Source organism: Taurulus bubalis (genome assembly GCF_910589615.1).
Source record: "Taurulus bubalis genome assembly, chromosome: 3".
NCBI lineage: Eukaryota > Metazoa > Chordata > Actinopteri > Perciformes > Cottidae > Taurulus > Taurulus bubalis.
The window spans coordinates 1,831,667-1,851,438 of record NC_136591.1 but is presented as its reverse complement, the minus strand read 5'-3'; the positions used below and the strand labels follow the sequence as shown (position 1 = coordinate 1,851,438).

At 47.1% G+C, this 19,772-nt stretch overlaps 1 protein-coding gene across 1 annotated transcript in view; it reads right to left on the bottom strand.

Annotated features, from left to right (window-relative positions):
- Positions 1–19,772, bottom strand: part of LOC306733793 (kinesin-like protein KIF13B) — a 37,791-nt gene that overhangs the window by 17,720 nt on the left and 299 nt on the right. The window contains exons 3-21 of the mRNA XM_079215096.1: positions 19,498–19,575; positions 17,356–17,449; positions 11,928–11,940; positions 11,775–11,835; positions 11,315–11,407; positions 9,201–9,381; positions 8,501–8,588; positions 8,273–8,407; positions 7,125–7,237; positions 6,831–6,942; positions 5,722–5,934; positions 5,523–5,633; positions 3,340–3,474; positions 3,104–3,234; positions 2,414–2,500; positions 2,064–2,254; positions 1,092–1,308; positions 834–996; positions 11–157 (exon numbers count right to left, since the gene is read on the bottom strand). Of these exons, the coding sequence (XP_079071222.1) occupies positions 11–157; positions 834–996; positions 1,092–1,308; positions 2,064–2,254; positions 2,414–2,500; positions 3,104–3,234; positions 3,340–3,474; positions 5,523–5,633; positions 5,722–5,934; positions 6,831–6,942; positions 7,125–7,237; positions 8,273–8,407; positions 8,501–8,588; positions 9,201–9,381; positions 11,315–11,407; positions 11,775–11,835; positions 11,928–11,940; positions 17,356–17,449; positions 19,498–19,567 (2,355 nt within the window). The 5' untranslated portion in view covers positions 19,568–19,575. The remainder of the gene's footprint in view (positions 1–10; positions 158–833; positions 997–1,091; positions 1,309–2,063; positions 2,255–2,413; positions 2,501–3,103; positions 3,235–3,339; positions 3,475–5,522; positions 5,634–5,721; positions 5,935–6,830; positions 6,943–7,124; positions 7,238–8,272; positions 8,408–8,500; positions 8,589–9,200; positions 9,382–11,314; positions 11,408–11,774; positions 11,836–11,927; positions 11,941–17,355; positions 17,450–19,497; positions 19,576–19,772) is intronic.

Genomic DNA, 19,772 nt, shown 5'->3' with positions numbered 1-19,772 from the left:
ATTGGCTCACAGGGTTGTCTTCATCGAAGTCCTTCCACTCCTGGTAGAGCTCCCTCATGTCCACCAGGCGGTTCTCCATCTTCTCCAGAGCCCAGATCTGCTTCCCTTTGCCTTTGCGGCGGACCTGGATGGCCGGCTCGCTCAACACGACGTCGCGCTGTGAAGAGAGGACGGCAGCAGAAAGGGATCCTCAGAGTGAGGAGGCTCAGGGACTTTAAAGCGCTGACTGCAGCTATTCCAGCTCACGATGTCAGAGTTTTATTTATTTCATGCATCCACTAGTGACTAGATCAACTGTTCATAACACAACAGAACCCTATTCTCTTATTGAATATTGTCTGCTGTTAACTGCCTGTATTCACTGTAACCACGAATACAAATATCCAACATGGTATACATATACTACTACTTCTTTTGACTTCCTATACGATGACATTTTGTACTTTTCCCGACATATTTTCGACTACAACTTATTTTTCTTCTTATGTTTTGTATTATGTCTTTTGATTGAATTTGCGTGAAAAACATCATGTTTTTAAGTTTTCTTCAGCATCAAAGTCACCCAGTGGTGGAAGTCTCTCCATCGATTGCTGCGCTGCAAACAGCCGACTCGGCATATTTAGCCATTTAGCGCCTTTCTCGTCCTCCGACCACTCAAAGCGCTTCACGCTTCACCTTTGGTGGCTGCTGCTGATTGAATGGCTTTTTTGTGTGTACCTCGTCTCACACAGTTCTTTCTCCCACCTCCCTTTCTCTATGCGTGATCATGTCGGTTTGTGTTGTATTGGCGTTTTCCTCGTCTCTGACACACACACACACACACACACACACACCTTCCTGTTGGCATCCAGGTTGGCAGCCGGTATCTGCAGCGTGACCTGGTACTCCGTCCTCTTGCTCAGCTCCTCTGCGATGAAGCTGGCCTCCTGAGCCAGCAGGTTGGCCCGGACGATCTGCTCCCTGAGGCGCCGCAGGCTGCGCGTCATCATCGCCTCCCTGACCCACACAACCACACAACAGAAGCTCTACTAGCGCACCTCTTTCTCCCTTCCGCCTGCCAACAGGGGTCAGTGCAGGTCTCACATCCTCACCTGTCCTCGCTCCAGCGCCGCACGCGCTTTTGGTTGCCGGCCGCCGCCGCCGCCGCCGGGCCGGCCGGGTCCAGGAGGTGCGAGGGTTTCTCGGGGGTGAGCCGCCGGCGGAGCTGCTGCAGCTCCTGCTCGTACATCTGCCTCTGCCGCTCCAGGGCGCAGCGCTTCTCCTCCTCGTGCTGCCGCTCCAGGGTCTGCAGCACCGACTGCAGCGGGTCTGAGGAGGAGGAGGAGGAGGAGGAATTCACCTTTCTTTCTTTTCAAAAGGAAAGTAGCATCTATCAGACCTGCAAAATGCTGTCAACCCCAAACAAGCTGGAACTGCTTCACTGTTGATCCAAAAACCTAATATTTACCTCGTTATCTCTATTTTAGTCACACAACCATGCAGCACATTGTGGAACATATAGATGAAAGGGTGAATACTGGACTGAATCATTTGGAGGTCTACATATTCGAATCATACGCTGTTTGGAGTAACTTGAAGAAGCTGTAAAAACTAAGAATAAAGCTATTATTAATGTAAAAACAGGACCAAAGTAGTTAACCCATGTATTCCTGTGTGTTTCCAGAGCCTAATTCATCTTCTTCCTCAGCGCCTGTGAGCTCCATTGTTAAAATATTAAATCGCACATCAATGAGTCATAGCTGTAGACTCTAGGTTTAGTTAAAACAATGATAATATTCTCCATGACCCATTGTTAATGTACAACAGTGTGCGTTGGGCTGCGTGCCAGGATGCTTGCTAGGGAACTAACTGGTCTTGGGTGACAGTAGTTCTCTTTAGGCAAATTTTCAGATTCCGCAAACTAAATGTAAACATTCACACGTTCATCCTGATCTGTGAGTTCAAGATGAGCTGAAGATACAAAATACATTCAGACTCTGAGTCCTAAGTAATACAAAGCGTCTCCATGTCGTTGACACAGTCACAGTCACCGCGTGCTAACCCCATGAGGAAGTGGGCCTCACCGTTGTTGCCCATGCCCTTCATCATGACCTCGGCCTGAGCGAACTCGTAGCCGAAGCTCAGCTCGCTCGACGCGTCGCTGCCCGCGTCCAAGTCCGCCTCTAGCCGGTCCGTGCTCAGACACGTCTTCATCTTGGCGCCGGCCTCCTCTTCCTCGCCTCCAGCGTGGACCATGTGCCTCGGCAGGTTGATCCTGAGCGGGCGGCGGTTTGGATGCGATGCGAGACGGCGAGGGGCGGAGAAAGAGGAAGGAGGGCGACGTAGCGGAGAGAAAAAGGAAGAGGCGCAATGAAGAGCTTGTGATCGCATGTGAATAAATTAAGTAAATGTTTATTTTTAAAAAGAGACAAACCTGAAGAAGTGGTTGTTTCCCCACAGGATGCGGTCGCCGTGGTGAAGCTGCACCGGACTGCAGACGGCAGCACCGTTCACACAGGTTCTGCAGGGGGAACACACACACACACACACACACACACACACACAGTAGGACCAACACCTTTTAAAGAGACTGCACTACTAACCACACACCCAGAGCACGAGAGTCTGGAGACCAAAACTATGAGCTATAAGTGACCCTTTAACCCTTCAGGGTCTGAGGCCTTTTTCTCGACTATAATCATTTCTTAAATTCAGCTTTTTAAAGGCACTTGCATATAAGATAGATACCCATGTGATAAATCAAAAATTGCAAAACAATCTCAGCTCTCTATATAATGAGGCACAATTGTCATAAGGCACAAGTGTAAAGAGAAAATATGACTCTAAAGATGAAAAATTGAAGCTCGTTTTTTGAAATTCTTCATATCTCTTGTGAAAACATAACTTTACTCATGTGGTAGAACTGTTAGGTGATGGGCATTGGTTTACCAAAGGTCTTAGCTTCACTAAAGCAGTGAATTATATGAATGAAATGGTAGATACAAGTAAATAAATGTCTAAAACCAAATGTTGTATTATCGGTGGTTTGTCCTTATTTGACCCACTGAAGCAGCTTTAACTTCAAAATGGCCGCAGCCAAACTAAGTGTCTCCACGCTGGTTACCGGGCGCTGCGGTGAGGACTGAGCACCACGCCGTCGTCCTCGCTGATGTCGATGACGCAGTGCTCCGCCCGGATGGCCATGCCGCACAGCTGGATGTCCTGCGAGTCGGCCGCGCCCACGAGCGTGTGCTCCTGCGGCGACACGGAGGACACGTCACGACACGTCACGTCACGACACGTCACGACACGCGTGTGCGCCGGGGAAAGCGCGCGGCAACGCGGGACGAGGCGCCGTACCTTCAGGTAGTAGACCAGCAGCTCGTTGAGGGAGGGGTCGGCGTTGAGGTTGACCAGGAAACACTTGTCGTCCACCACTCGGATCCCAGAGGACTGCAGGGAGATGCCCAGGCTCTCCAGCTGCCGCTGCCGCTCCTGCAGGAACAGTTCATGCAGTCGTGAACACATGAGGCAACACCGCAATGAGTGGTCGCCTTTTCTGCTCTTCAGCTGCTGCTTGATGGACGAAGTGAGAGGGTGAGAAGAGAACGCTGGGAAATAACCTCCACACTGATACAGCTATGTGAATACCTTAAAGGGTCTGTTTTCTTCAACCTGCACCTACTCTCTGTTGTTGTGTCCTCATTCATCAGGATAGCTGGAGAACGCTAACGGGCTGCAATGTCATCTCAAAGTGCTTGTTGCCTCTGACAGGCTCAGGTTGTTGTTAGAGGCGTCTGACAACATTATGGAGGACATAAAATCCTTTGTCTTCATCTTTCACAAAAAAAATCTCCCTCTCTCTCCCTCCCTCTCCCTCTCCTCCCTTCCCTCTCCTCCCTTCTCCCTCCCTCCCTCCCTCTCCTCCCTTCTCTCTCCCTCCCTCCCCCTCTCCCTCTCCTCCCTTCTCTCTCCCTCCCTCCCCCTCTCCCTCTCCTCCCTTCTCTCTCCCTCCCCCTTTCCCTCTCCTCCCTTCTCTCTCCCTCCCTCCCCCTCTCCCTCCCTCCCTCTCTCTCCTCCCTTCTCTCTCCCTCCCTCCCCCTCCCCCTCTCCTCCCTTCTCTCTCCCTCCCCCTCTCCCTCTCCTCCCTTCTCTCTCCCTCCCCCTCTCCCTCTCCTCCCTTCCCTCTCCTCCCTTCTCTCTCCCTCCCTCCCCCTCTCCCTCTCCTCCCTTCTCTCTCTCTCCCTCCCTCTCCCTCTCCTCCCTTCTCTCTCCCTCCCCCTCTCCCTCTCCTCCCTTCTCTCTCCCTCCCTCCCCCTCTCCTCCCTTCTCTCTCCCTCCCCCTTTCCCTCTCCTCCCTTCTCTCTCCTCCCTCCCCTCTCCCTCTTCTCCCTTCCCTCTCCTCCCTCCCCTCTCCCTCTCCTCCCTTCCCTCTCCTCCATTCTCTCTCCCTCCCTCCCTCTCTCTCTCTCCTCCCTTCTCTCTCCCTCCCTCCCTCTCTCTCCTCTCTTCTCTCTCCCTCCCTCCCCCTCTCCCTCTCCTCCCTTCTCTCTCCCTCCCCCTCTCCCTCTCCTCCCTTCTCTCTCCCTCTCCTCCCTTCTCTCTCCCTCCCCCTTTCCCTCTCCTCCCTTCTCTCTCCCTCCCTCCCCCTCTCCCTCTCCTCCCTTCTCTCTCCTCCCTCCCCTCTCCCTCTCCTCCCTTCTCTCTCCTCCCTCCCCTCTCCCTCTCCTCCCTTCCCTCCCTCCCTCCCCCTCTCCCTCTCCTCCCTTCTCTCTCTCTCCCTCCCTCTCCCTCTCCTCCCTTCTCTCTCCCTCCCCCTCTCCCTCTCCTCCCTTCTCTCTCCCTCCCTCCCCCTCTCCTCCCTTCTCTCTCCCTCCCCCTTTCCCTCTCCTCCCTTCCCTCTCCTCCATTCTCTCTCCCTCCCTCCCTCTCTCTCTCTCCTCCCTTCTCTCTCCCTCCCTCCCTTCTCTCTCCTCCCTTCTCTCTCCCTCCCTCCGCCTCTCCCTCTCCTCTCTTCTCTCTCCCTCCCTCCCCCTCTCCCTCTCCTCCCTTCTCTCTCCCTCCCCCTCTCCCTCTCCTCCCTTCTCTCTCCTCCCTCCCCTCTCCCTCTCCTCCCTTCTCTCTCCTCCCTCCCCTCTCCCTCTCCTCCCTTCTCTCTCCTCCCTCCCCTCTCCCTCTCCTCCCTTCCCTCCCTCCCCCCTCCCTTCCCTCTCCTCCCTCCCCCCTCCCTCTCCTCCCTTCTCTCTCCCCTCTCCCTCTCCTCCATTCTCTCTCTCTCTCCTCTCTCTCCATCCTTCTCCCTCCCTCTCTCCCCCTCTCTCTCCCTCCCTCTCCTCCTCCCTCATTGTCTTGGTACAAAAAGTGACATCTCACGAGTTTTCAGAAATTGCAAAATGACCAGATGGGATTACAATGTTGATGAAGCTTTAAAGTTTAAGTATAACAAGAATACGTTGAACTTGTTTTACTGTTGATGCAAGGGGAGACTGATGGAGAGAGTGTGTGTGTGTGTGTGTGTGTGTGTGTGTGTGTGTGTGTGTGACCTGTGCGATGGCCTCCGTCTTGGTGAGCTTGTCCTCCCAGGTGACGGTCATCTCTTGGATCAGTTTCTCAGACTCCTCCAGCCGGTCCTTGAGCTCGGGGGCCTTCATGGACTGAGGGAGACAGAAGCGTGGTCAACACACACACACACTCACACACACCTGGGCGTCGTTCCTTCCACACTCACGAAGCCACGCGCACCTCGGCCTCCGTGAGCTGCTCCCTCAGCTTCTCCACCTCCTCCCGCAGCTCCCGGATGATCCTGGCGTTGGGGTCCTCGTTGACCACGGCGTGGTTGACGATGCTCTTGGCGCGGTCGGCGTAGCGCAGCGTGGACAGCGTCTCGTCGTAGTTGTCGGCCGACGGGCTGATGGTGGCGACCATGGCCGTGCGGCTGTTCCCTCCCAGGCTGTCCTGCAGGGGAAACGCATCCAAACCTCTGAGGGCCACGACAACGACACTGAGGCGTCTCAGAGGAATGAAGAAAGTCCACCGCAGGAAGAATGACTCAAATGTGTGAAAAGCAAATGGTTCATTCAAATTGCAATTTTTTTTAAAGGAGCCAAATGAAAGACTTGTTTAAAACCCTCAAATTAAAGACCCAAAGCTGCCAAAAGCTGCTTTTTTCCAATTTAAATAACCAGCAGAGCCGTGAAACGTAACGGGCAAAATAACTTGATAAATGATCCCTTTAAAGTCCAGCTTCTTTAGTTAAAAACACTTTTTTTTCCTGTGTTCCTGTGAGTCGTCGTAGCAACCCAAAATGAATTCCAATACTTGTGTTTATTGTATGTATTTGTTCAGCAAAGTCTTGGGAAAAAAATGTATATCTGCAAAAAAATCACTTTTAAAAGATATTTGGATCATAACTATGAACATCCAGCACGGTATGAGCAAGATCTCCCAAAAATGCCTCACCGAGTTTTTCAAACTGCATTATGGAGCCCTAACGACAGCCCACATTAATAACACACCTTTTTGGAAGGATTAGGGACTAAAGAATCAGAATATGCAATATACAAATCATAATAGAACACAGCATTTGGGTGTTCAAAGGAGTTTCAGTCAAAAAACTGTGTCGTTCGGTTAAAAAATGTAGTTTATGCAAGAACTTAAACTTAACGGTTACTTTAATGATGTTTTAGACCAGATGTCTCGTCTCACAAGGGTTATGGTATTGTAGCAATTTAAATGAAGTTAAACAACCATGTGGTTCCAGAGGTAATATGTTGTTGCTTTGTGTCTGATAATAGGCGCAGGGGGTTTTCTCCTGGGTTTTAAAGTGGAATGAAGGTATTTCCTGTGCGTACCTTGAGCAGCCAGGTGAGCACAGAGTCTCTGTAGGGAACAAACTTGCTCTTGTACTTCCCTGCTCCCTGGTCCGCCAACGCAGAGATGACCAACCCCAGAGTACTGAGGGACCTGGAGGGAGGAGAGAGGGTTTAGTGGGCAGGATGGGCAGAGACAACTCAATCATCAAGGTCATGTTGTTCTTGCTGCAGTGTAAAAACACCCGAATGAGAAGTGAGCGTAGACTTTGAGGAACCCGGTCGCTCCATTATCTCGTGGAAGAAGACTTTGTCGTCTGTTTTCTGTCGACTCACTTATTGATGTTGCTCCCTTCCTTCAGACGCTCCCCCGCCGCTCCGGTCTTCGCCGCCCGCTCGCTGCCGGCCAGATCCACCAGACTCAGCTTGCTCACCTTCTCCCCGCTCGTCTGGAGCGCAAGGAAACCACACGCCGTTAAACGCCTGGTTCTACGAGCCCCGTGTGTGTGTGTGTGTGTGTACCTCAGACTGTAGGCCCATGAGAGTGTGTGTGTGTGTGTACCTCAGACTGTAGGCCCATGAGAGTGTGTGTGTGTACCTCAGACTGTAGGCGCATGAGAGTGTGTGTGTGTGTGTGCCTCAGACCGTAGGTCCATGAGTGTGTGTGTGTACCTCAAACTGCAGGTCCATGAGTGTGTGTGTGTGTGTACCTCAGACTGTAGGCGCATGAGAGTGTGTGTGTGTACCTCAGACCACAGGTCCATGAGTGTGTGTGTGTGTGTACCTCAGACCACAGGTCCATGAGTGTGTGTGTGTGTGTGTGTGTACCTCAGACTGCAGGTCCATGAGTGTGTGTGTGTGTGTACCTCAGACTGCAGGTCCATGTGTGTGTGTGTGTGTACCTCAGACCGTAGGTCCATGAGTGTGTGTGTGTACCTCAGACTGCAGGTCCATGAGTGAGTGTGTGTGTGTGTACCTCAGACCGTAGGTCCATGAATGTGTGTGTGTGTGTACCTCAGACTGCAGGTCCATGGGTGTGTGTGTGTGTGTGTACCTCAGACCGTAGGTCCATGAGTGTGTGTGTGTGTGTGTACCTTAGACTGCAGGTCCATGAGTGTGTGTGTACCTCAAACCATAGGTCCATGAGTGTGTGTGTGTGTGTACCTCAGACTGCAGGTCCATGAGTGTGTGTGTGTGTACCTCAGACCGCAGGTCCATGAGTGGTTGTGTGTGTACCTCAGACCATAGGTCCATTAGTGTGTGTGTGTACCTCAGACCATAGGTCCATTAGTGTGTGTGTGTACCTCAGACCGCAGGTCCATGAGTGTGTGTGTGTGTGTGTGTGTGTGTGTGTGTACCTCAGACTGCAGGTCCATGAGTGTGTGTGTGTGTGTGTGTGTGTGTGTGTGTGTGTGTGTGTGTGTGTGTGTGTGTACGTCAGACTGCAGGTCCATGAGTGTGTGTGTGTGTGTGTGTGTGTGTACCTCAGACTGCAGGTCCATGAGTGTGTGTGTGAGGATGATGTTGAACACTGCGTGGGACCTGCTGCTCTCTTCATTCATATTCGTTGCCGCCACCGTGCGAGATTTGTTTCCCTCCGACATCAGAGACTCGATGTCCTGCCAGGAGACACAGGACCAAACCAAAGCACACGTCTGCGTCAGGCTTCATGGAACGACTGGTTACCCTGGCAACACACCGTGACAGCGTACCTTGTAGCAGGACACGGCCAGGCGGGACAGCCCGTCCACATACGGGCCCATGACCTTGTGCTCCCTCACTCGCAGCGCCTGGCGGTTTCTACAGAGAAGAGACGGTTATTAATGCTTCGCCCTTCACCCCGTTCTCCTCCTTTATTCCTAAACAAGAGGAGATAAACAGGGTTCCAGAGACAACCAGTCGTAAAAAGGGACAGTTCACCCTCAAATATCATACACATTTTACGAGATGGCCCTCTTGTTGTGATGCTCAAAGTGGCAAAAGAAAATCAAAATACATCTGAAAAAGCAGCATTTTCTCATTCCAGTAATAAACACCTGTTTACTTGAGATCAGCGGTAATACTGTGAATGAAAACTATGAGGAACGATGTACGAAAAAGGTCGTTGCCGAACATCGTTCGGCATAGTTTTCATTTACAGTATTAACGAGGCTAAAATGTAGTTTTAAAAATAAGCAAAGTCTTTTTGCGTTTGATGTTCCGACGTTCGTGGGACTTCCTCAACGAGTATGAAGCAGAACTAGAGGTTATTTACATGGTGAATGGCGGAAATAGTAAATGTTTTCAGAGTAAAGCCAAGGAGATATCATTAGAAATAGTTGTTATTCCTTCCATGGTGGATAGAGGAAGTTAGAGGAAAAAGTGAATTAACCACATAAAGTCGAGAAAATTCACCAAAAAAAAGCCGCTCACCCTTTGGGGTCCAGCAGGTCCCGGACCTTCTCGTTGTAGATCTCCATGTAGGAAACCTCCACGGTGAAGCCCTCGCCCTCCCGGGCCTCCCGCTCCGTCCTGCTGAACAGGGAGCTGCAGAGCCGGGGGATCAGGCCAGGCTGCTCCGCCGAGCCCATCATGGTGTACGACTTCCCGGAGCCTGAGGTCACGAGGCCCGAAAAACCACCAGGCAGCGTCAGAGGGGAACCAACAAGGAGGAGATGGAGTCAGAGTCAGCTTCATTTGCTGAGGACGGCTGTAAATGAATAGAGCTGCACAGGTCCCTTTAAGGGTTACAGAAATATTATCTATATAAAAAAGGTAACGTAGCAGTGATGTTCAACCACTGTGCTGATAGAGATGGTCAGGTGTGCCGCGGGAAAATGTCCAATTTCACTTAATCGGTCCAAAGAAATATTATTTAGTCGCCGCAAATAATGTTCCATTGTTGAGCGTCTGAGCTGCAATATAGTGTCTGGTCTAGAAATGCAATACTCTTCCATGCCAGTAGGGAGCGCAATAATTACCAAACATGCTGTATTATGCTACAATGTGACATTAATAATAATTACCATATATGCTGTATTATGCTACAATGTGACATTAATAATAATTACCAAACATGCTGTATTATGCTACAATGTGACATTAATAATAATTACCATATATGCTGTATTATGCTACAGTGTGACATTAATAATAATTACCATATATGCTGTATTATGCTACAATGTGACATTAATAATAATTACCATATATGCTGTATTATGCTACAATGTGACATTAATAATAATGACCATATATTCTGTATTATGCTACAATGTGACATTAATAATAATGACCATATATGCTGTATTATGCTACAATGTGACATTAATAATAATGACCATACATGCTGTATTATGTTACAATGTGACATTAATAATAATGACCATACATGCTGTATTATGCTACAATGTGACATTAATAATAATGACCATACATGCTGTATTATGCTACAATGTGACATTAATAATAATGACCATACATGCTGTATTATGCTACAACAGGGGTCCCAAACTGCTTCCTGTGAGGGCCACATAACGTTTCCCTCCTCTGATGGGGGCCGGGGTCAGTTTGTAACAGAAAAGGTGTGACGATCGCAGGGGTGCCTAAATGTAAACATTTATTGTTTTCCAGAAAGCCACACATAACCAAATATTAATAACCCTTTCCGGGATCTTCACAGAAAATAATAACACTAATTATGAAATAAATAATAACCAAATACCCCTCTCTGGGATCTTCACAGAAAAAAGTTAGGAAATAAATAACACTATTTGTGAAATAAACAAACAGCCTTTTCTTTGCATTGAACAAAGAAATAATCGTTCGACCACTGCAGGTTAAATGCCCTGCATTCTGAATCAATTTTTCTCTTACCTAACCTTTTCACCATTAATCCTTTCTATTTGACAGGGGCTAGTCTATTTGATTAGATTTGCGTGGCCAGACTGAAAAAAAATCATAATGCGTCTCTGGTATTGTTCAGGGGGCCGGGCCAAATGTGGAGGGTTAGGGTTAGGGCCTTAGTTTGGGCACCACTGTGCTACAATGTGATATTTTGCAACCTTTTTTGGTTGTTGGTGTGCCACCACATTTTTTTATTGTAGAAAATGTGCCGCGGCTCAAAAAAGGTTGAAAACACTGACTTAGACAACTGGTCTTTATGTACATTCTTCTGTCAAGACATGACAGATCCCAGTGATGTGGAGCCATGCAAGGGAGAGATACATAAATAAATAAAAGGTTTGATCATCTAGTAAATGAATACAGATCTGGAGAATACTGCTCTTGATTCTGAAAGAAAAACACGTTGAAACGAATGTTCCAGCTCCAGGATGAGACGTCAAAATGTGTGTGTGAGAGGCAGAGATTCATTGAATAAAAAAAAGCAAAATGAAATGCTTTTGGAGAAAACGTGATGACAGTAAAGCGGATCCAAAGTCAGAGAAAGACCTCACGGACAAAGACATTCCCATGAAGTGGATATGAAGATATGATCCTGCCATAGATCCATGAACCAGCAGACTTAAAGGTTTAAAGTGCATTACCCGTCTGCCCGTAAGCAAAGATGCAGGCATTGTAGCCCATGAAGGCGTTGTCCAGCAGACTCTCCCCAAGGCTCTGGAACACCACGTCCTGCCCTGCAGCAGAAACACACGCTAACGCCTCAGAGACCAGAATGCAACAGGGCTGTGCTTTCAGTACGTTAGCAGCAAAGCAGGCGAGCCGCTAAAAGGGAAAGAAAACACACGTGGGGGCATTTTGTTCACGTCTAACTCGTGTGACAGGCTGGGGAATTAAAAGCGCTCGCATCGTGAGGAAACTCCCTGGAGGTGGGCAGCGCGTGACCCTTCATCCCGCCACCTGAACGTCCCCGTCTTCACTCTATAAATACTTCAGAGTACCAGCACACATTGTGTCAGGAGATACGCTGAAGGAGTGAGTCACACTGGAGCTAAAAACAGAAGCAAAAGGTCAAAACGCAGAGACGCCATGATGTGAACCGACCTGCAAACTGGTCCTTCTGAGATTCATCTATCGACCAGAAGCAGTGGTCAAAGGCGAACACCTGAGGAGAACACACACACACACACACACTTCAAAACAACTCCTTTACAAACGGCTTGATAAACGTATTCATGAGTTTAGTTGAAGACTCACCTTTGGCTGATTTCTGAAGAGCAACAGAGAGAAGAAACAAAAACATCATCAGTTGACAACCGGTGCTTAAATAAAACAAGAACATGTCAACCAACCTAAACAACTATGTTGAAGTCTCAGTCGGTGTGGACACACACACACACACACACACACGTGAACATGTGGATGACATGGCAACGCCTTCAACACGAGCAACAGACAGTCGTCTGACATTTTGGGTCCTGGAGTCAAAGCAAAGGAAAATAAAGCGAAGCAAAAGCCCTGAGGCCTTTTATTAAACGTCCTTATTAAAGTCAGCCGAGTCCTGGCTGGATATCGTTGTTACCCTGTGGGGATGTTTTACTTCTTCCTCTTCCACCAACATGTTCCCATGTCGGCTCATGAGACTGCTTCTCTAACCGGGAGGCCACAGGTTCCCACTTCGGGGTCGAGAGCTACTTTTACTTCAGAAAAAAACAACTCTTCAATAAAAGAAATGTTTATTTCCAGATTCATATCCATCCTTCTTCCTAATAGTTTCCTGCCTCTAGTTCTTCTCTTCTAAGTCGTTCAAGCGGTTTGAGAGCAGTGTGTACGTCCTGAGGGCCGCAAAGAGGCAGCGCTTTGCAGAGATAATGAACTAAAAACCCAAACTTGTTATGTTGCAGTTCACAGCCACGTCTCTCCAAAATGTCCTCACTGCATTATTTTATGCCATGAGTGTGAAATAGTCTTCTTGTCCACCAAAAGATAAATCACTTCATCCTTGAGTTTGTGCATATTTTGAAGAAGTTCCCTCCAGATGTTCCAAGCAGAAAAACTACAAAAACAATTATGAACAAAAAAGGCCAGCAAATGCAAAGAAAAATCATTCTCCGTCTTTATAGAAACGTACAGCAGACGACACTGCAGTGCAGGACACAGCAGAGCAAGCGAATCCTGCAAGACCTGACACGACCCTGAGATCAGAGCCGGAGGAGTAAGACGGGAGAGCTTCAAGAACACAAAGTCACCGCTGTTTTAATGGTAGCCAAGATTTAAAATCTGTCAAGGTCGAGTAATCCTCCTTGGCTCATTGTGAAGTGGAGAACGTGACACAGCACTAAAGAACCTCAGAGGTTCCAGTGTCCTCGTTCTTACCGGAGCGCTTTAAAAAAAACACTGTGGCTGCGTTCTGGGCTCCCAGAGCAGAAACACAATGGTTTACCCACCGCGTCAGTCAGCGAACACATCACCACATTCCAGCGAGCGAACGGCAAATTTAATTATCAAACGAGCTTCATGGTGTTGCCCGCCAGCGATGACGCATTCGAGTCGCACCGTGTCGTGTGAATGGGATTCGGTTTGACTTGTACTGGTGTTTAAAGTCTGTGTTTACAACAGATCACAGGACTGCTTGTATGTGGAAACGGCCCCTTCTGGTGATCGGCAACCAACGGCTATGAAATGGGAAGTGTCTTAAAGCTGCATTTTCTCTCCTGACCACCAGGGGGAGACTCCTCTGGTTGTATAGAAGTCTATGCTTCATGTGTTAAAGCTGTATACTCTCTACTGACCACCAGGGGGAGACTCCTCTGGTTGTATAGAAGTATATGCTTCATGTGTTAAAGCTGTATACTCTCTACTGACCACCAGGGGGAGACTCCTGGTTGTATAGAAGTATATGCTTCATGTGTTAAAGCTGCATTCTCTCTACTGACCACCAGGGGGAGACTCCTCTGGTTGTATAGAAGTATATGCTTCATGTGTTAAAGCTGTATACTCTCTACTGACCACCAGGGGGAGACTCCTGGTTGTATAGAAGTATATGCTTCATGTGTTAAAGCTGCATTCTCTCTACTGACCACCAGGGGGAGACTCCTCTGGTTGTATAGAAGTATATGCTTCATGTCTTAAAGCTGTATTCTCTCTCCTGACCACCAGGGGGAGACTCCTCTGGTTGTATAGAAGTATATGCTTCATGTGTTAAAGCTGCATTCTCTCTTCTGACCACCAGGGGGCGACTCCTCTAGTTGTATAGAAGTATATGCTTCATGTGTTAAAGCTGCATTCTCTCTCATGGCCACCAGGGGGCGACTCCTCTGGTTGTATAGAAGTCTATATAAGTGACTCTACTTCTCTTGATTTATTCCCTCAGTAAACATTGTAAACATGAGTTTATGTCTCAATCTCTAGTTTCAAGTCTTCTTCAATACAGCATGATGTTCATTTAGTACATTATGCTCATTTAGAGTCAAACAGACCATAAAGCAGGGGATGCTGTAATATGGCAAACTTGGTTTGCCATATTACATTTAAAAGGTGACAAAATGCCAGTATTGTGTTTAGAGCTCAAAATAACCAGTTATACCAGCTCTCAGTCTGTATTAAGCCGTTTACTTCCGCTCATTATATGAAATATGTTTCTGCAAGCCGTACTTTAGAAAGTTGCCTGCAGAGGATGTCAAGCATTCAAGGTGATGTTAGTTCAGTCTAAGGACATCCAACCACCATACACAGTAGTATAGCAGTGGTAGAAAGATGCCCCATATAGATGAGCTGAAAACCAGCTAGAATAAAGACAAATATTGCAATATAAAATTGATTTAAAAACAGGGTTCATACACATTTTGACCAATGATTTCATGACTTTTCCATGACTTTAAACCAAATGTCCATTACAAACATTTAGTGAAATCTGGGTGTAAACAGTAAAAAGTGAATAAATGTAGTATTTAAACTAACAATGAGAACACAAAGCATACAGTAAACTTTAAATGACACAAATGAATGAGACAATAGTTTGATTAAAAGAATAAACATTTATATAGATGCCTGTATGTATGCCTGTTTATATTCTGAGCGTCTTTCTTTTAGAAGCATATTCATTATTTCAAACTCAGCGTAAATTAATGACATGAATATAACACATTTACATGACTTTTGCATTTTTTTATTAATTTTTTTTCAAGGACTTTTCCAGGAAATAACCATTTTAAAATTCCATAACTTTTCCAGGTTTTCCATGACCGTAAGAACACAAACGCCCTTAATCCGCGCTTTCTAAAAGTTGAATATGTATTTGTGGTGGTTGCCCACTAAGGAGGTTACAAACAGATTCCACGTTCAGGATGAACAAAACATCTTTTGGACCAATCTATTTTAGAGATCGTTATGGTAAAATCCATCCTTCTTAAACCGAGGCCCCCCGTCTCCTTTTGAAGTGCCCTCCCATACGTCACCCAGAACACACAGTATTCACTCAGGCAGAAATATCAATTTGGGGTTGAAAACAAAACAAAAAAGCCTGTAAATTAAGTCATGGCCACACACACTGGGGGCTGTAATGAAACAAGGCCTCCCTATGTGGGACTTGGCCGGTCCATGAAAGAGCAACACTAAGTCCTGGCAAGGACATTCCTGAGATAACTGGCAGAGCCTCGCAGCTCCCAGGAGTCACTGGGAGAGGAGGGAGGTGGGTCAGCACGTCTTTGACTAAGAACCTACCGGCCCAAGGGGTTTCATCATGCGCAGCTCTTCTGGGGTGGACGCATCCTCGATGTTCTCGAGGATATAAAACAAGAAACATTTGTGATGCCATAAACAGATAAAAAAAAAAAAATCTTCAAAGTGGGGCTCTTATCGGAGCAGAGCTCAGATAAGAAAGGCCCTCAGTTTGTGTTTTACTTTCTAAACATTATTCTGCAGGGGCTAATAAATATTCCAGCAACAATTCAAGGTGCAGTAAACTATGCTTTTACGGGCCAGACTATTAGTGTGCAGGCCACCGCTGTAGCCCGGCCCGGTTGCAGCTACCCGGGGAGCCGGTACAGATTAACACCCCCCGAGGCTCATGCGGCGGTTCAGTTAAACCTGCCAGGCAGGGAGCTGACTGAGCACAAACCTGGTTGGGATTGGCTGGCAAGTGAAAACAAAGCATTTCTGTAAAACAGGCTGTGCTGGTGATATAAAACAATCTACTGGGAAACTGGTCAGGAATGCCTTGATGCAGAAACCAATGCTCTCCAGTTCAAAATACTGCGCTGGGAGTTACAGAGAGCCGGTAGGACCTGTTCACGGTGAGCCCCAAGGGGGAGCTGCACAAGAAGCATGTCGGAACACACACACACACGCACACGCACACACACACACACGCACACGCCCCCTATGGAATATGAGACACTCTCTTTCTACAAAGAGGGAGATTCATCCTCCGTTACAGGAGGGGACGGCCCTGAGGCATTTCTATTGAACAAGGTAACTACCTGTCTACCTGTCTGCTCCGGCTCAAGACAAGGACGGGATCGCATTTTTTAAATTTATCACAACCAGTGCACATTTTGCACACACAACCTCTGACACTTGATGCATGACACAGACGGGTCTGATGCTGTAATATTAGACTGAAGACAGACCCATCCAGACATTCTCTTATAAAGTCAAGAGTCTCAAATGCCGTTCTACTTTGTTCTCATTCCTTGTGAGTCGTGGCTTACAGTATCTGAGCAGGATTGAGCTGGAACAGACACGCCCTTTGTAAAGAGAGGAATGGTTCAGGACGGGCGCTGAGGGAGGAGGAAGAATGGGAAGAAGTAACATAGGGAGGAGGAAGAATGGGAAGGAGTAGCACAGGGAGAAAGAATTGGAAGGAGTAGCACAGGGAGGAGGAGGAATGGGAAGGAGTAGCACAGGGAGGAGGAGGAATGGGAAGGAGTAACATAGGGAGGAGGAAGAATGGGAAGGAGTAACACAGGGAGGAGGAAGAATGGGAAGGAGTAACACAGGGAGTAGGAAGAATGGGAAGGAGTAACATAGGGAGGAGGAAGAATGGGAAGGAGTAACACAGGGAGTAGGAAGAATGGGAAGGAGGACCAAGATGTCTAAGACCAAGTCCCCAGTAAAGACCAACAAGTCCTGAGTCAAGTCCTGAGTAAAGACCAAGTCCTCAGTCAAGACCAACAAGTCCTCAGTCAGGACCAACAAGTCCTCAGTCAAGACCAAGATGTCTAAGACCAAGTCCCCAGTAAAGACCAACAAGTCCTGAGTCAAGTCCTGAGTAAAGATCAAGTCCCCAGTCAAGAACAGCAAGTCGACCAGTCAAGAAAAAGTCCCCAGTCCAGTCCAAAGTCAAGACTAACAAGTCCTAAACTTGTCTAATAGAGAGAATAGGCTCCTCACCAGGAGACGATTTTCTATATGTTGTCAAGTCCAGTTTAAAGTCATAAGATTCATAACTTGAGTCTGACTTAAATCCAAATTATGTGACTCAAGCCCAAAATGCTTTTGTGACAATAAAAACGTCACGAGAAAGAGACAAAGCCAAACAAATAATTGCTGTGGATCTCCACGGACCAAACAAAAAAAAAAAAAAAAAAAAAATCAGAAAATCTTAAATTAAATTCAAAGTTAAGCGCAAAATAAAAGTTGAGTGGTTTTGCATTGACCGGATGATATGGTATGTCTGGCTTACCGGGGGTCTCCTTTGCTCACGTTGGTGATGGCCGGATTCAGGACCGTCTGGTTCCCCTCCATCTCCACCACACATTTTGTCTTTAGGTCTTTTTCTGGATTGAAACACAAATCAAAGATGCATTATCAACGATAACATGAAACTTATTTTTCTCTGCGGTACTAATAGAACCACACTGTTGACAAGTCAATGGCCCCAACACAAAAAGATGTGAATGTAAAGTGTGCAAAGTGGCTTTTTGTTCTCCAATCACTAAAATGTACTGTTTGAACCGTAACACAAACAACACCACGGAGGCAGGAAATAGTTGTATTGATGGTGACTCATCCCAGGACTTGCCTGTGCAAACACTACAGTCGCTTTACTACTCCAAGAGCAGATAGTAAAGGAAAGCAGGGCCAGAGTTGCCCTTCCTCATTCCTACCTGCCTACAAGGTTTAAGAAGGCGGAGGCACGCTGGAGCTTCCTGTCAGAGCAGGATTTGACGCACGTGTGTTGAAAGATTTTCTGCGGTTGCACCTAAAAGGGCCGGTCTGTAGCGTTTATGGGGTATATTGGCAGAAATGGAATGTAATATTATAAAGTATGTTTTCTTTAGTTTATGATGAGTTAAAAATAAGAATCGTTTGTGTTTTTGTTACCTTCAAATGAGCCTTTAATAGATCTACATACTCCTCTTCACAGAGCCAGCCGCTATGTTTCTACTGGAGCCCAGAACGGACAAACCAAACACTGGCTCCAACTTAAAGCAGTTGCCTTTTCACATAGGCCTTGTAGAACCTCCCTTCTGAAGAGGGAAGCCAATGCAGAAGGGTCTTAAAGCTGCATTCTCTCTAATGTCCACCAGAGGGCGACTCCTCTGGTTGTATAGAAGTATACGCTTCATGTGTTAAAGCTGCATTCTCTCTCCTGACCACCAGGGGTGACTGCTCTGGTTGTATAGAAGTCTATGCTTCATGTGTTAAAGCTGAATTCTCTCTACTGACCACCAGGGGGCGACTCCTCTGGTTGTATAGAAGTCTATGCTTCATGTGTTAAAGCTGAATTCTCTCTAATGTCCACCAGGGGGCGACTCCTCTGGTTGTATAGAAGTATATGCTTCATGTGTTAAAGCTGCATTCTCTCTCCTGACCACCAGGGGTGACTCCTCTGGTTGTATAGAAGTCTATGCTTCATGTGTTAAAGCTGAATTCTCTCTACTGACCACCAGGGGGCGACTCCTCTGGTTGTATAGAAGTCTATATAAATGACTCCTCTTGATTCATTCCCTCAGTAAACATTGTAAACATGAGTTTATGTAGAAGTCTTCTTCACCAAAGCATGATGTTCATTTAGTAAGTTATTGGAGTAATATGAGTAAAGCGGAGTATGCTTTCGGGTGGGTCTACCTTGTGATTGACAGTTTTCTACCCTATCAGAGCCGTATACGTGGTCTTCACTTCACTTCTCCACCAACCAAATATTGTCATGCCCCCCCAAAAAAAGCCAAGATATTGATGGCTGTAATCCAAGATGGCAAAAGCCAAAACAAGTATCTGGACTTCTTCCTATTTATAACTGATTGCATGAACATAGGCTCTGAAATATGTTCAAATGTCGTTGAACAATGACACGGTATATACAGTGTCATTGTTCAATGACACTGTACATGCATTATGGTCCCCTTTCTGTCAGGATGTGATGTCACTTCCACATTTTTCCATTTCTACTCCCACAGCACTGCAGCCAAAAGCTTTTCATTTATTTTTTCCAGAGGGGCAGAATGGACCTTTTCAGAGCCGGACCTGGAGACACAGTGTAAAGCATGGGAATGGTAGAGAAAGTACTAAAGGACTATCCCTCATATTTAAATACACTTGTCACTTTCACATTACACTTACATTCCATGCACTTTATTTTAACTGTAAATACTCATGCTCCCCGTTATTGCACTCTGTTTATTGTTAAATGTTGTGCACCTCCCAGGACACAGTCCTTGTATGTGAAATAAATGGTCCTGATTCTTATCCTGAAATAACCCTGGCTTCAGAAACCAATAAACAGCCGTGTCAGAGGAGTTGAAAAGGCCTTTGTTTGTCCCGTGGAGAAACAAACTAATAAGTGTTGGTGCGGTAAGAGTCACAGGGTCCTGCCTTCACTCACCTCTCCTGCTCATTGGTCGCACGCGAACAGCGACCTTTACGTTGGCGTCGTTGAGGCTGTTGTTATCCATGGTGGCACCTGACGTAAAGAACCCGTAGTTACTTCAAACCTCGTATTAACATTCAGCGTGACCCCTGAACGCAGCGCCACTGCGCGAGGTACGAGTATCTATAAATAAACCCAATACACGGGTAACTCCCGCTACTCAAACACAACTCCAAGCGGCTTGTAAAGCGTCCACGGAGACATAACAAGTGAAAAGGACAGAGTGTGTC